Below are 17,609 nucleotides of genomic sequence, written 5' to 3' on the forward strand. Positions count from 1 at the left end.
CTGTTGTTCTAGGATTGCACTTTTCACACCAAAGTAAGTTCCTCTCTAGGAGACTGAAGGCGTCTCCTTCCTGAGCGGTATGATGGCTGCGTGGTCCCATGGTGTTTATACTTGCGTATTATTGTTTGTACAGATGAACGTGGTACCTTCAGGCGTTTGGAAATTTCTCCAAAGGATGAACCAGACAATTTATTTTCTGAGGTCTTGGCTGATTTCTTTTGATTTTCCCATGATGTCAAGCAAATAGGCACTGAGTTTGAAGGTAGGCCTTGAAATACATCCACAGGTACACCTCCAATTGACGCAAATGATGTCAATTAGCCTATCAGAAGCTTCTAAAGCCATGACATCATTTTCTGGAATTTTCCAAGCTGTTTAAATGCACAGTCGACTTAGTGTATGTAAACTTCTGACCCACTGGAATTGTGATACAGTGAATTATAAGTGAAATAATCTGTCTGTAAACAATTGTTGGAAAAATTACTTGTGTCATGCACAAAGTAGATGTCCTAACCGACTCGCCACAACTATAGTTTGTTTACAGTAAATGTGTGGAGTGGTTGAAAAATGACTTTTAAATGACTCCAACCTAAGTGTACGTAAACTTCAGACTTCAACTGTATATAAGACATGTTATGACAATGTCATTACAAATAACAAATATAAACCAATTACACTTTTCCCCCCTCAAACTTTATTCAGGACATGCTTACATTAGCTTTCGGGACACAAATCCTATTTCCATTGGACACAGAAACAGTAGAAAAAGACTAAAAATGGACCACTTCATTTGCCCTTTTTTACATGACCACTTAACGAATGCAAACAACCTTTCCAAAGACTGACCGAGTTACAACACTGTTGAACAAGAACAACGTTAATGTTGTTGATGTCTATTTAGGCAACAAACAAACAAAATAAAGTTCACTTTCTCAACCGGACCATGTAAAAGTACAAACGTGAAGTCTACAAAAAGAGAGAAAGGAAATGGTAGAAAATTAAATAAAATCATTACAAATAAGAGTCAGGTTTTTTTTTTTAAACGAAAGACTTTTAAAACCACTGTTTTATTGTTGACAGCTCCACGTATCCCTGTGTATCCCTGGTTACAACGTGGGTGTTCGATAGCCTGGAATCCTGACTGCTATGCTCTGTTTCACCAAGTCAGTGGAGTATTCAGTATGGCTGAACCAGGCTAGGGTTTCAAAGCACCAGGATGTTTGGTCTTTATATACAAAAAATATAAAAGTCACACGATGACAGTGGAACATGGCTGTGCTATAAAGACAAAAACACAGATATACAGATGATATGGGCTTCCCTGTACCTCCTATATAGACATGAAGGATTGAAGAAGTTCTTATTCTGACTGACTGAATAGAAGGATTGGTGAAGTTCTTATTCTGACTGACTGAATAGAAGGATTGGTGAAGTTGTTATTCTGACTGACTGAATAGAAGGATTGGTGAAGTTCTTACTCTGACTGACTGAATAGAAGGATTGGTGAAGTTCTTATTCTGACTGACTGAATAGAAGGATTGGTGAAGTTCTTATTCTGACTGACTGAATAGAAGGATTGGTGAAGTTCCTATTCTGACTGACTGAATAGAAGGATTGGCGAAGTTCCTATTCTGACTGACTGAATAGAAGGATTGGCGAAGTTCCTATTCTGACTGACTGAATAGAAGGATTGGCGAAGTTCCTATTCTGACTGACTGAATATACCATGGAAGCAAAGTTAGCTCACCTGCATTGGGATAAAACATCATAATAATAGTAAGACAAGCGTGACTAGAGGACTGTCCCTACAGTCTGTTCACAGTAACAGTAACACGCACTTATTTTCCTTGTTGTATTTGTAATGAGTAACGATGAAGAGGAAAAGTCATGCCTATAACAGTAAGAGACGGTAAGATGAAGCCTAAATAGCCTACAGCCATGACTAAATAACAACAGAGAGAGACAACAAGTTCGCGTCAGTCTGAAATGGCCCTCTATTCCCTAGATAGCGCACTACTTTTGTCCTCTAGTGCACTATCTAGGGAATAGAGTTCCATGTTGGACTCAACTACAGAGTTTCTTAGAAGCATTGAAGCGAAAGCAGAAGCAGGCATCACTACGACGAGAGAGAGAGAGAGCTGAGAGGCATTCTGTGGTCTAAAGAAAACTACTTTCATCTAGGACTCATGTATCACCATGTTAGTAAAGCTATAGTGAAGCTGAGGAGACGATGAGAGAGACGGTTATCTGACTGAGGAGACAGAGACTGTTTAAACTGCATGCTATGGAGATCTAACAGGGACAGTTGACTATTGATGGGTGATGAGATAAATTGATTGAGGAATTGATCACAATATTGATAAAGGATGACAGATCAAAGTACTAAGTTAGTGGGTTTTACCAGTTGGTGTGTCTACCATAGAAATAGAATGACTGGTAACTACTAGTGGTAATTGTAGTTCTATGCTGTATACTGTTGGTAACTACTAGTGGTAAATGTAGTTCTAATCTGTATACTGTTTTACAGTTGTATCTGAGAAGAGGATTGCATGTTCAGGTTTCACTGTTGAGTTTAGTTCTGGAAGCCGGGTGAGATTTGTTTTGATTGATGTAGTTGGTAATTGCTACAGTAGTTGATTTATTTTTCTCCCTACAGCAGACGTGAGGAGCAAGGAGCTCCCAGGTTCACGACAGGGAGGTGATATTGGAGCGGCCACCGGGTGGCGCCACGATCCTCTGTGCTGAGCGTCGTGGGATGTGGTCGTCAATCTGAGTTCCTGTATCGGAGAACAAGAACAAAGATCCGTTACAAACAATTGAGTACATGTTGGGTTCTGATAGGAGTAAGACAGTATAACTATGATTTGAAATTACCATTGTACAGCTTCCCAAAGCCCTGACCTTAGATGTAACTACAGCTATACTGTAGCTATAATTGGTCCTGTGTGGTTCAACAGAGACAGTAAACAGAGCTAGAAGTTAGACTGTAATAAGACTGACAGGATAGACAGGACTCCCAATTAGAAAGATGATTGGCTGAAACAAGGGAATGGGAGTGAGATGGTCAGAGTGAGAGAGAAGGAAGGAGAGGGAGGAAGACGGAGAGCGTGGAAGAGAGGGAGATGGGGGGGAGAGAGAGTGAGAAGGGGGAGAGAGATTAGGATGCTTATAGACAGAGACACCGAGAGAAAAGGAAGGACAAATAAATAATTAAATAATACAGCCCTGACATCAAGACAAAAGGAGATGTGCAGTTTCCTGTCTGGTACTTCCAGAGAGTGAAAGAGATTTGATCTTAATGAGAATAACCCTGTATAAATAAAGGTTCAATTAAAAAAGTGAGGAGAAACATCCACACCCAGTAAAGAGTAGATGAAGCTTACCCATACCGGATAGGGTGAAACCAGACTGGTGCAGGTTCCTGGTGGGGCCGAGGGGGCCTTTCCCTGGGCACTGGGGCCCCCTGCTGGAGGGAGTGGCCGGCACTGACTTAGTCATGCTGATGACATCATGGACCGGTCCATCATAGTTCCCTCGGGGGACGCCACGGGCATCAGCCATCTAGAGAGGGAGGAGAATGTCACGTAAAGGATAATGTAGATATTCAGCCATCTGGAAAGAATGTCATGTAAAGGATAATAGAAATCGTCAACCATCTGGAGAGAATGTCATGTTAGGATAATGTAGATCATCAACCATCTGGAGAGAATGTCATGTTAGGATAATGTAGATCATCAACCATCTGGAGAGAATGCCATGTTAGGATAATGTAGATCATCAACCATCTGGAGAGAATGTCATGTAAAGGGTAATGTAGATTGTCAAGCATCTGGAGAGAATGTCAGGTGAATGTCATGTAAAGGATAAAGTCATTAAGAGGATAATGTAGCCTTAATTTAGCCTCACTAAAAAGTGATTTACTGTGTAATATACAGTAAGTAAAGGGTGGAAAGAGAGTTATGCCACCTTTGTAAAAGCACAAGTTGGGATGGACCTTTATACTATCACACTCTTAACTCTGCATAGCCATTAGCCCTTAGCCGTTAGCCATTAGCCCTTAGCCGTTAGCCATTAGCCCTTAGCCGTTAGCCGTTAGCCATTAGCCCTTAGCCGTTAGCCATTAGCCGTTAGCCATTAGCTGTTAGCCATTAGACTTAGCCGTTAGCCATTAGACTTAGCCGTTAGCCGTTAGCCATTAGCCGTTAGTGTTTAAATTGCTGCAAGTGCACTTCAAAAGCACAGTTTCTTAAAAACCTAATGTGGTACAGTTTCAGGCCTCTGTCTGTAAAGTTTACCTCTCGCTCTAGGTGACTTCTGCAACAGGATAATGACAGGGCCATTTGAGGATGGATTGTTCATATTCCTCTTTAGCTCTCAGCTCTTACCTTTCACTGGTTCTCTGATTTTATCTCTTACTCTGCAGCGGGCTTTGAAAAATTATACAGCTGAATGGTTGTACTACCCTGCTAGCATTAGCCACTATCTCCTACCCTGCTGTGCTTTTACCCTGCAAGCATTAGCCCCTAGCTCTTACCCTGCTAACATTAGCCACTATCTCCTACCCTGCTGTGCTTTTACCCTGCAAGCATTAGCCCCTAGCTCTTACCCTGCTAACATTAGCCACTATCTCCTACCCTGCTGTGCTCTTACCCTGCAAGCATTAGCCTCTAGCTCTTACCCTGGTTAGCCTTCATCTCTCTTCTCTTACCCTGCTGGTTGGTAGCCCCTAGCTCTTAACCTGGTTAGCCTTCCTCTCTCTTCTCTTACCCTGCTGGTTGTTAGCCCCTAGCTCTTAACCTGGTTAGCCTTCATCGCTCTTCTCTTACACTGCTGGTTGTTAGCCCCTAGCTCTTACCCTGGTTAGCCTACATCTCTCTTCTCTTACCCTGGTTAGCAATCATCTCTCTTCTCCTACCCTGGTTAGCCTTCCTCTCTCTTCTCTTACCTTGGTTAGCCTTCATCTCTCTTCTCTTACCCTGGTTAGCCTTCCTATCTCTTCTCTTACCCTGGTTAGACTTCCTATCTCTTCTCTTACCCTGGTTAGCCTTCATCTCTCTTCTCTTACCCTGGTTAGCCTTCATCTCTCTTCTCTTACCCTGGTTAGACTTCATCTCTCTTCTCCTACCCTGGTTAGCCTCCATATCTCTTCTCTTACCCCGGTTAGCCTTCCTATCTCTCCTCTTACCTTGGTTAGCCTTCATCTCTCTTCTCTTACCCTGGTTAGCCTTCATCTCTCTTCTCCTACTCTGGTTAGCCTTCATCTCTCTTCTCCTACCCTGGTTAGCCTTCCTATCTCTTCTCTTACCCTGGTTAGCCTTCATCTCTCTTCTCTTACCTTGGTTAGCCTTCATCTCTCTTCTCCTACCCTGGTTAGCCTTCCTCTCTCTTCTCCTACCTTGCTGCGTGCTTTGATCCTCTTGTAGATGAAGTCAGGATAAGCCTTCCTGGGTACGAAGCGTCCAGAGCCCTCTGTGACGTTCAGCTTTCCCCCCTCCAGGACGATCTTCCCCTGGCTGATCACCACCACCGGGGCTCCCCGGACCTCCATGCCCTCAAAGATGTTAATCTCCACTGTCTGGAAACACACACAAGGACAGAATAATGAACATCCAGCTCAGACATGGTATCATCATCATCACACCCTTACAGACAGACGGACAAAACTCCTCCCTGACAGGCAGACAGACACATTGGAGAGGAATGTCTGAATGATGTCTGGAGGTTGACTGTGAAAGAGAGGGAGGGTGTGTGTGTGTGTGTGTGTGTGTGTGTGTACCAGTGCGTGGGTCGCGGCTGAGATGGTCTTGGTCTCCTTGGGGTTCCAGATCACGATGTCTGCGTCTGACCCCACAGCGATCCTTCCTTTACGAGGATACAGGTTGAACAGCTTGGCAGCGTTGGTGCTCGTCACCGCAACAAACTCATTCTCATCCATTTTGCCTGTCGCCTGGGGAATACAGAACAACACATCCTCTTCACGATCAGGAGAGAGCTGTCTTTTGTACAACAATGCAAAGACGTTACTGTTAAAGACATATCGCATCACTGTGAAAACCAGTGAAGAAGAAGAAGAAGAAGAAGAAGAAGAAGAAGAAGAAGAAGAAGAAGAATAGGAGGAAGAAGAAGGGGAAGAAGAAGAGGAAGAAGAAGAAGAATAGGAAGAAGAAGAAGAGGAAGAAGAAGAAGAATAGGAAGAAGAAGAAGAAGAAGAAGAAGAATAGGAGGAAGAAGAAGAGGAAGAAGAAGAAGAAGAATAGGAAGAAGAAGAAGAATAGGAAGAAGAAGAAGAATAGGAAGAAGAAGAAGAATAGTAAGAAGAAGAAGAAGAATAGGAAGAAGAAGAAGAGGAAGAAGAAGAAGAATAGGAAGAAGAAGAAGAATAGGAAGAAGAAGAATAGGAAGAAGAAGAAGAATAGGAAGAAGAAGAAGAATAGGAAGAAGAAGAAGAAGAAGAAGAAGAAGAAGAAGAAGAAGAATATAAAAAAGAAGAAGAAGAAGAAGCAACAACAACAACAGAAACAGGGGTGCCCTACGGTGATCTAGCTGTCTAAACTACTGCCTCCAGATCATATATACAGCTGCAGCACCACTTTGAATCAGGCCAACTACAAAAACTCTTTATTTCCCTGTAAAGCATACAATGACAAAAAATAAACCTTTAGAAAATAAAACAACAAAACATACCACAGCCTTCTCCCAGACGATGGCTAGCCTCTCCTCGATGCCGTTAGTTCCCTCAGGGATGAGGGTGAAGTTGTCTTTCCCAACAGCCTTCTGGGCCGTCGAGAAGGTACTGTGGCCACTGGCCGTCACCTGAAGGTCTCCACTGTGGACCAAGAGAACAGGACAGTCAGACCACTGTGGACCAAGAGAACAGGACAGTCAGACCACTGTGGACCAAGAGAACAGGACAGTCAGACCACTGTGGACCAAGAGAACAGGACAGTCAGACCACTGTGGACCAAGAGAACAGGACAGTCAGATCACAGCACAGTGAGTCATCATCTAAGAGGGCCACACAGTGATTCACCATCAGGGATGACTAAGAGAACAGCACAGTGAGTCACCATCAGGGATGACTAAGAGAACAACACAGTGAGTCATCATCAGGGATGACTAAGAGAACAACACAGTGAGCCACTATCAGGGATGACTAAGAGGACAACACAGTGAGTCACCATCAGGGATGACTAAGAGAACAACACAGTGAGTCATCATCAGGGATGACTAAGAGAACAACACAGTGAGCCACTATCAGGGATGACTAAGAGGACAACAGTGAGTCACCATCAGGGATGACTAAGAGAACAACAGTGAGTCACCATCAGGGATGACTTAGAGAACAACACAGTGTGTCATCATAAGGAATGACTAAGAGAACAACACAGTGAGTCACCATAAGGGATGACTAAGAGAACAACACAGTGAGTCATCATCGGGGATGACTAAGAGGACAACAGTGAGTCACCATCAGGGATGACTAAGAGAACAACACAGTGAGTCACCATCAGGGATGACTAAGAGGACAACAGTGAGTCACCATCAGGGATGACTAAGAGAACAGCACAGTGAGTCACCATCAGGGATGACTAAGAGAACAACACAGTGAGCCACTATCAGGGATGACTAAGAGAACAACAGTGAGTCACCATCAGGGATGACTAAGAGAACAACACAGTGAGTCACCATCAGGGATGACTAAGATGACAACAGTGAGTCACCATCAGGGATGACTAAGAGAACAACACAGTGAGTCACCATCAGGGATGACTAAGAGGACAACAGTGAGTCACCATCAGGGATGACTAAGAGAACAACAGTGAGTCACCATCAGGGATGACTTAGAGAACAACACAGTGTGTCATCATAAGGAATGACTAAGAGAAAAACACAGTGAGTCACCATAAGGGATGACTAAGAGAACAACACAGTGAGTCATCATCAGGGATGACTAAGAGGACAACAGTGAGTCACCATCAGGGATGACTAAGAGAACAACACAGTGAGTCACCATCAGGGATGACTAAGATGACAACAGTGAGTCACCATCAGGGATGACTAAGAGAACAACAGTGAGTCACCATCAGGGATGACTTAGAGAACAACACAGTGTGTCATCATAAGGAATGACTAAGAGAACAACACAGTGAGTCACCATAAGGGATGACTAAGAGAACAACACAGTGAGTCATCATCAGGGATGACTAAGAGGACAACAGTGAGTCACCATCAGGGATGACTAAGAGAACAACACAGTGAGTCACCATCAGGGATGACTAAGAGGACAACAGTGAGTCATCATCAGGGATGACTAAGAGAACAACACAGTGAGTCACCATCAGGGATGACTAAGAGAACAACACAGTGAGTCGCCATCAGGGATAACTAAGAGGACAACAGTGAGTCACCATCAGGGATGACTAAGAGAACAACAGTGAGTCACCATCAGGGATGACTAAGAGAACAACAGTGAGTCACCATCAGGGATGACTAAGAGAACAACAGTGAGTCACCATCAGGGATGACTAAGAGAACAGCACAGTGAGTCACCATCAGGGATGACTAAGAGAACAGCACAGTGAGTCACCATCAGGGATGACTAAGAGAACAGCACAGTGAGTCACCATCAGGGATGACTAAGAGAACAGCACAGTGAGTCACCATCAGGGATGACTAAGAGAACAGCACAGTGAGTCACCATCAGGGATGACTAAGAGAACAGCACAGTGAGTCACCATCAGGGATGACTAAGAGAACAGCACAGTGAGTCACCATCAGGGATGACTAAGAGAACAGCACAGTGAGTCACCATCAGGGATGACTAAGAGAACAGCACAGTGAGTCACCATCAGGGATGACTAAGAGAACAGCACAGTGAGTCACCATCAGGGATGACTAAGAGAACAGCACAGTGAGTCACCATCAGGGATGACTTAGAGAACAACACAGTGTGTCATCATAAGGAATGACTAAGAGAACAACACAGTGAGTCACCATAAGGGATGACTAAGAGAACAACACAGTGAGTCATCATCAGGGATGACTAAGAGGACAACAGTGAGTCACCATCAGGGATGACTAAGAGAACAACACAGTGAGTCACCATCAGGGATGACTAAGAGAACAACAGTGAGTCACCATCAGGGATGACTAAGAGAACAACAGTGAGTCACCATCAGGGATGACTAAGAGAACAACAGTGAGTCACCATCAGGGATGACTAAGAGAACAACAGTGAGTCACCATCAGGGATGACTAAGAGAACAACAGCGAGTCACCATCAGGGATGACTAAGAGAACAGCACAGTGAGTCACCATCAGGGATGACTAAGAGAACAGCACAGTGAGTCACCATCAGGGATGACTAAGAGAACAGCACAGTGAGTCACCATCAGGGATGACTAAGAGAACAGCACAGTGAGTCACCATCAGGGATGACTAAGAGAACAGCACAGTGAGTCACCATCAGGGATGACTAAGAGAACAGCACAGTGAGTCACCATCAGGGATGACTAAGAGAACAGCACAGTGAGTCACCATCAGGGATGACTAAGAGAACAGCACAGTGAGTCACCATCAGGGATGACTAAGAGAACAACACAGTGAGTCATCATCAGGGATGACTAAGAGAACAACACAGTGAGCCACTATCAGGGATGACTAAGAGGACAACAGTGAGTCACCATCAGGGATGACTAAGAGAACAACAGTGAGTCACCATCAGGGATGACTTAGAGAACAACACAGTGTGTCATCATAAGGAATGACTAAGAGAACAACACAGTGAGTCACCATAAGGGATGACTAAGAGAACAACACAGTGAGTCATCATCGGGGATGACTAAGAGGACAACAGTGAGTCACCATCAGTGATGACTAAGAGAACAACACAGTGAGTCACCATCAGGGATGACTAAGAGGACAACAGTGAGTCACCATCAGGGATGACTAAGAGAACAGCACAGTGAGTCACCATCAGGGATGACTAAGAGAACAACACAGTGAGCCACTATCAGGGATGACTAAGAGGACAACAGTGAGTCACCATCAGGGATGACTAAGAGAACAACAGTGAGTCACCATCAGGGATGACTTAGAGAACAACACAGTGTGTAATCATAAGGAATGACTAAGAGAACAACACAGTGAGTCACCATAAGGGATGACTAAGAGAACAACACAGTGAGTCATCATCAGGGATGACTAAGAGGACAACAGTGAGTCACCATCAGGGATGACTAAGAGAACAACACAGTGAGTCACCATCAGGGATGACTAAGAGGACAACAGTGAGTCACCATCAGGGATGACTAAGAGAACAACAGTGAGTCACCATCAGGGATGACTTAGAGAACAACACAGTGTGTCATCATAAGGAATGACTAAGAGAACAACACAGTGAGTCACCATAAGGGATGACTAAGAGAACAACACAGTGAGTCATCATCAGGGATGACTAAGAGGACAACAGTGAGTCACCATCAGGGATGACTAAGAGAACAGCACAGTGAGTCACCATCAGGGATGACTAAGAGAACAGCACAGTGAGTCACCATCAGGGATGACTAAGAGAACAGCACAGTGAGTCACCATCAGGGATGACTAAGAGAACAGCACAGTGAGTCACCATCAGGGATGACTAAGAGAACAGCACAGTGAGTCACCATCAGGGATGACTAAGAGAACAGCACAGTGAGTCACCATCAGGGATGACTAAGAGAACAACACAGTGAGTCATCATCAGGGATGACTAAGAGAACAACACAGTGAGCCACTATCAGGGATGACTAAGAGGACAACAGTGAGTCACCATCAGGGATGACTAAGAGAACAACAGTGAGTCACCATCAGGGATGACTTAGAGAACAACACAGTGTGTCATCATAAGGAATGACTAAGAGAACAACACAGTGAGTCACCATAAGGGATGACTAAGAGAACAACACAGTGAGTCATCATCAGGGATGACTAAGAGGACAACAGTGAGTCACCATCAGGGATGACTAAGAGAACAACACAGTGAGTCACCATCAGGGATGACTAAGAGGACAACAGTGAGTCACCATCAGGGATGACTAAGAGAACAACAGTGAGTCACCATCAGGGATGACTTAGAGAACAACACAGTGTGTCATCATAAGGAATGACTAAGAGAACAACACAGTGAGTCACCATAAGGGATGACTAAGAGAACAACACAGTGAGTCATCATCAGGGATGACTAAGAGGACAACAGTGAGTCACCATCAGGGATGACTAAGAGAACAACACAGTGAGTCACCATCAGGGATGACTAAGAGGACAACAGTGAGTCATCATCAGGGATGACTAAGAGAACAACACAGTGAGTCACCATCAGGGATGACTAAGAGAACAACACAGTGAGTCACCATCAGGGATGACTAAGAGGACAACAGTGAGTCACCATCAGGGATGACTAAGAGAACAACAGTGAGTCACCATCAGGGATGACTAAGAGAACAACAGTGAGTCACCATCAGGGATGACTAAGAGAACAGCACAGTGAGTCACCATCAGGGATGACTAAGAGAACAGCACAGTGAGTCACCATCAGGGATGACTAAGAGAACAGCACAGTGAGTCACCATCAGGGATGACTAAGAGAACAGCACAATGAGTCACCATCAGGGATGACTAAGAGAACAGCACAGTGAGTCACCATCAGGGATGACTAAGAGAACAACAGTGAGTCACCATCAGGGATGACTAAGAGAACAGCACAGTGAGTCACCATCAGGGATGACTAAGAGAACAGCACAGTGAGTCACCATCAGGGATGACTAAGAGAACAGCACAGTGAGTCACCATCAGGGATGACTAAGAGAACAGCACAGTGAGTCACCATCAGGGATGACTAAGAGAACAGCACAGTGAGTCACCATCAGGGATGACTAAGAGAACAGCACAGTGAGTCACCATCAGGGATGACTAAGAGAACAGCACAGTGAGTCACCATCAGGGATGACTAAGAGAACAGCACAGTGAGTCACCATCAGGGATGACTAAGAGAACAACAGTGAGTCACCATCAGGGATGACTAAGAGAACAGCACAGTGAGTCACCATCAGGGATGACTAAGAGAACAGCACAGTGAGTCACCATCAGGGATGACTAAGAGAACAGCACAGTGAGTCACCATCAGGGATGACTAAGAGAACAGCACAGTGAGTCACCATCAGGGATGACTAAGAGAACAGCACAGTGAGTCACCATCAGGGATGACTAAGAGAACAGCACAGTGAGTCACCATCAGGGATGACTAAGAGAACAGCACAGTGAGTCACCATCAGGGATGACTAAGAGAACAGCACAGTGAGTCACCATCAGGGATGACTAAGAGAACAGAAGCTGTAATCTGTTTTCTGGTTGCTTTAGGGTGATTGTACTTTTTCTTCGTTGAACAATGTCCGTGAGAGCTTTCAAGGGTGTCCGTGAGAGCTTTCACGGGTGTCCGTGAGAGCTTTGAAGGGTGTCCGTGAGAGCTTTCAAGGGTGTCCTTGAGAGCTTTGAAGGGTGTCCGTGAGAGCTTTCAAGGGTGTCCGTGAGAGCTTCCAACAGTGTCCGTGAGAGCTTCCAACGGTGTCCGTGAGAGCTTCGAAGTATGTGCTAGATGCAGACAAAGTAATTCAGATAGAATTCAGAAACGTTCTGTCTTCATTCTAGTTTCTGTGTCTCTATGGCTGCGTTCACACAGGCAGCCCAATTCTGATCTTTTGCAAAACAAAATTGTATTTTTTGACCAATCAAATCAGATCTTTTGTCAATAAATGGGAAAGATCAGAATGGGGCTGCCTGTGTAAACGCAGCGTATGTGTTCTCACCAGGAAAGCAGGGAGTTGAGGTAGTCGGGGGTGCTGGGGTCTGGGCTGAGGGGCGGGGACATGACGAACGCTGCTGCCTTAGCCCAGTTCTTACTCCAATAGTGTGATCCGTCTGTCCCAAGGCTGGCTGTGATTGGCTCGCCATAAACCACCATGCCTGAAAATCATCCAATGAAAAAAGACGAGGCATTTGTACAAGAAATATCAGCTTTTTCAGACATTTTTTGCCAGGTCAACAACAAATGTGTTTAGCCATCAAAGTTAACAAAGAATGTATGATACAGAAATTATTTCCAAATAAAGTTGTTATTGAATCGCTAAACCCAGTCTCACCCTTCTTTCTGGCCTTGGCGATGACATCAGCAGCCGACTTGCTCATCACCTTGGTGATGTAGAGAGGACAGTTGGCCTGCTTGGCGATGGTGATGGCCCGGTACACTGCCTCTGTCTCCACCTAGTGGTCACAAATTAAAAAACCTTACTGTAACATCTCAACCAACATTTATTTTTCATTTAACCAGGCAAGTCAGTTAAAGAACAAATTCTTATTTACAATGACGGAATAGGAACAGTGGGTTAACTGCCTTGTCAGCAGTTAATGTTTACCTTGTCAGCTCGGGGATTCAATATAGCAACCTTTCGGTTACTGGCCCAACGCTCTAACCACTAGGCTACCTGCTCTAACCACTAGGCTACCTGCTCTAACCACTAGGCTACCTGCAATAACCACTAGGCTACCTGGCTCTAACCACTAGGCTACCTGCTCTAACCACTAGGATACCTGGCTCTAACCACTAGGCTACCTGCTCTAACCACTAGGCTACCTGCTCTAACTACTAGGCTACCTGCTCTAACCACTAGGCTACCTGCAGCCACAAATCACGGTTTCTACTAGGTACAACAGCCACAAAGTCAAAATTGGCAATATCATCATTTTAAACATGTATTTTAAGTTCGGTTTAGGCATAAGGTTTGCAGTGTGGTTCAGGTTACACACCAAAAGTGTCCATAGGAGAACACTTTTTGATTCCAGGTAGAACTCTTTTGGGTTCCATGTAAAAACCCTCTGTAGAAAGGGTTCTACATGGAAACGAAAAGGGTTCTACCTGGAACCAAAAATAGTTATACGGCTGTAGAACCCTTTTAGGTTCTAGATAACACTTTTTTTTCTAAGAGTGTAGGCTTAGGTTTAAAATCAGATTTGAAGAAGAGAAATGGGAGAAATAGGTTTATGACTTTGTGGCTGTGGTAACTAGTGACGACCACAAATCACTTGAGTAACACTACGACTCCCGAGTGGCGCAGTGGTTTAAGGCACTTCTCAATTTACATCGACAACATAGCTCAGGCAGTAGGAAGCTCTCTCATCCATTTATATGCAGATGATACAGTCTTATACTGTTAAATGCTCTACAACAAAACGTTGTTAGTGTCCAACAAGCTTTCTCTACCCTTAACCTTGTTCTGAACACCTCCAAAACAAAGGTCATGTGGTTTGGTAAGAAGAATGCCCCTCTTCCCACTGGTGTTATTACTACCACTGAGGGTTTAGAGCTGGAGGTAGTCACCTCATACAAGTAGTTGGGAGTATGGCTAGACGGTACACTGTCCTTCTCTCAGCACATATCAAAGCTGCTGGCTAAAGTTAAATCTAAACTTTGTTTCCTCTATCGTAAAATGCTCCTCTTTCACCCCAGCTGCCAAACTAACCCTGATTCAGATGACCATCCTACCCATGCTAGATTATAGAGACAGAATTTATAGATCGGCAGGTAAGGGTGCTCTTGAGCAGCTAGATGTTCTTTACCATTCGGCCATCAGATTTGCCACCAATGCTCCTTATAGGACACATCACTGCACTCTATACTCCTCTGTAAACTGGTCATCTCTGTATACCTGTCGCAAGACCCACTGGTTGATGCTTATTTATAAAACCCTCTTAGGCCTCACTCCCCCCTATCTGAGATATCTACTGCAGCCCTCATCCTCCACATACAACACCCCTTCACTCCCCCCTATCTGAGATATCTACTGCAGTCCTCATCCTCCACATTCAACACCCGTTCTGCCTGTCACATTCTGTTAAAAGTCCCCAAAGCACAAACATCCCTGGGTCGCTCCTCTTTTCAGTTCGCTGCAGCCAGCGACTGGAACAAAACACTCAAACTGGACAGTTTTATCTCAATCTCTTCATTCAAAGACTCAATCAATGACACTCTTACTGACAGTTGTGTCTGCTTTGCAACATGTATTGTCTCTACCTTCTTGCCCTTTGTGCTGTTGTCTGTGCCCAATAATGTTTGTACCATGTTTTGTGGTGCTACCATGTTGTGTTGCTACCATGCTGTGTTGTCATGTGTTGCTGCCATGTTGTGTTGCTACCATGTTGTTGTCATGTTGTGTTGCTACCATGCAGTGTTGTCATGTGTTGCTGCCATGTTGTGTTGCTACCATGTTGTTGTCATGTTGTGTTGCTACCATGCTGTGTTGTCATGTGTTGCTGCCATGTTGTGCTGCTACCATGTTGTTGTCATGTTGTGTTGCTACCATGCAGTGTTGTCATGTGTTGCTGCCATGTTGTGTTGCTACCATGTTGTTGTCATGTTGTGTAGCTACCATGCTGTGTTGTCATGTGTTGCTGCCATGTTGTTGTCATGTTGTGTTGCCACCATGCTGTGTTGTCATGTGTTGCTGCCATGTTGTTGTCATGTTGTGTTGCCACCATGCTGTGTTGTCATGTGTTGCTGCCATGTTGTTGTCATGTTGTGTTGCCACCATGCTGTGTTGTCATGTGTTGCTGCCTTGCTATGTGTTGTTGTCTTAGGTCTCTCTTTATGTGGTGTTGTGTTGCTACCATGTTGTTGTCATGTTGTGTAGCTACCATGCTGTGTTGTCATGTGTTGCTGCCATGTTGTTGTCATGTTGTGTTGCCACCATGCTGTGTTGTCATGTGTTGCTGCCATGTTGTTGTCATGTTGTGTTGCCACCATGCTGTGTTGTCATGTGTTGCTGCCATGTTGTGTTGCTACCATGTTGTTGTCATGTTGTGTAGCTACCATGCTGTGTTGTCATGTGTTGCTGCCATGTTGTTGTCATGTTGTGTTGCCACCATGCTGTGTTGTCATGTGTTGCTGCCATGTTGTTGTCATGTTGTGTAGCTACCATGCTGTGTTGTCATGTGTTGCTGCCATGTTGTTGTCATGTTGTGTTGCCACCATGCTGTGTTGTCATGTGTTGCTGCCATGTTGTTGTCATGTTGTGTTGCCACCATGCTGTGTTGTCATGTGTTTCTGCCATGTTGTTGTCATGTTGTGTTGCCACCATGCTGTGTTGTCATGTGTTGCTGCCATGTTGTGTTGCTGCCATGTTGTTGTCATGTTGTGTTGCTACCATGTTGTGTTGTCATGTGTTGCTGCCTTGCTATGTGTTGTTGTCTTAGGTCTCTCTTTATGTAGTGTTGTGTTGTCTCTCTTCTAGTGATGTGTGTTTTGTTCTATATTTATATTGTATTTATTTATTTTTAATCCCAGCCCCCGTCTCTGCAGGAGGCCTTCTGCCTTTTGGGAGGCCGTCATTGTTAATAGGAATGTTTTTAACTGACTTGCCAGTTAAATAAATATTTAAAAAAATGTTAAAAGAGGACTGGCCACTCCGATCCTGGTTCCTCTCTAGGTTTCTTCCTAGGTTCCTTCCTTTCTAGAGAGATTTTCCTAGCCACTGTTCTTCTACATTGACGTTGCTTGCTCTTTGGGGTTTGAGCACTTTGTAACTACAGCTGATGTAAAAAGGGCTTTAATAAAATACATTTGATTGATTGATTGAGATTACAATATTCAGTCTCATTTCCATTATTATTGAGAGTGGAAAATTCATCCACAAGGTATTTTCAACAAGCAATGGCATGTCTAGTCTCCCGGTTTCAAACCACTCTGTCACTAGCAGTAACACTGGCTCATAACAAGATACTGTAGTGTGATCATGTAAATGAGGCTATTGTTTACACAGAGACAGGAAGTCCCTACCTCCTCTGGGTGACACAGCACATGTCCCTCAGGCCCAGTGATCCCCAGCTCCAGTAGTCGCTTCTGCTCCTATATAGATAGAAGGGGGAAGACGGAAACTACACTTCACATGGTGCAATCAAAGACAGCAGTTTATTCTGCTCCTATATAGATAGAAATATGTCAACTGAAGATGACCTTTGCCCAGGAGAGATCTGCCCAGGACAGATCTGCCCAGTCACTGTCATTCAAGTCAACAGTACAGTAGCCTACCTCGTCAATGATGTCCCCGTTCTCAGCGTGAACCTGAGCGATGGCCCCCAGGTCTCTAATGATACCAAACATCTCATACATCTGGCATGGGAAAGAGATAAAAACAAGGAGTGTGGGGGTGGGGGGGGGGGGGGGTTCATCAAAATGCAGAGGACCGTGCTCCACACTCTCATGCTCTAAAAGCCTTCTCTTGTTTGGTATCTATTGTTGCCATTGTCCTGGCTGGAAGAAGGTTCAATGAATGTGGAGGTGTGACGACCCTCCCACTCTGTCTGCCGTATCCTCGCTTTGTTCTTGTTTCCTTATTAGGATGCCGGTGGGCGGAGTTGGGAGGGTCGTCAGCTACATGGGAAACACCTGGGCCAGGTGTCTCCCAGGATAAATAGACCTCTTCCACATTCATGCTGGGAGACTCTCTCCATGCAGACACCTTTGTAGATCGTGTTGTGGTTCTTGGTGGCCTTTTGTTTGTTTGCTTTGGCACCTTTCAACA

The 17,609-nt window shown here is 44.6% G+C and overlaps 1 protein-coding gene across 5 annotated transcripts in view; it reads right to left on the reverse strand.

Annotated features, from left to right (window-relative positions):
- Positions 1-671: 671 nt before the first annotated feature.
- Positions 672-17,609, reverse strand: part of dpysl4 (dihydropyrimidinase like 4) — a 37,195-nt gene continuing 20,257 nt past the window's right edge. For 3 of the 5 annotated variants that reach the window (XM_036960067.1, XM_036960069.1, XM_036960070.1), the window contains exons 6-14: positions 17,117-17,197; positions 16,865-16,933; positions 13,176-13,296; positions 12,843-12,999; positions 6,685-6,826; positions 5,777-5,947; positions 5,396-5,575; positions 3,384-3,561; positions 672-2,777 (exon numbers count right to left, since the gene is read on the reverse strand). In XM_036960067.1, the coding sequence (XP_036815962.1) occupies positions 2,686-2,777; positions 3,384-3,561; positions 5,396-5,575; positions 5,777-5,947; positions 6,685-6,826; positions 12,843-12,999; positions 13,176-13,296; positions 16,865-16,933; positions 17,117-17,197 (1,191 nt within the window). In that variant the 3' untranslated portion in view covers positions 672-2,685. The remainder of the gene's footprint in view (positions 2,778-3,383; positions 3,562-5,395; positions 5,576-5,776; positions 5,948-6,684; positions 6,827-12,842; positions 13,000-13,175; positions 13,297-16,864; positions 16,934-17,116; positions 17,198-17,609) is intronic. The other 2 variants (XM_036960068.1, XM_036960071.1) reach the window with 1 other exon arrangement.

This window comes from Oncorhynchus mykiss, chromosome 23 (genome assembly GCF_013265735.2).
Source record: "Oncorhynchus mykiss isolate Arlee chromosome 23, USDA_OmykA_1.1, whole genome shotgun sequence".
In the NCBI taxonomy this organism is placed as follows: Eukaryota; Metazoa; Chordata; class Actinopteri; order Salmoniformes; family Salmonidae; genus Oncorhynchus; species Oncorhynchus mykiss.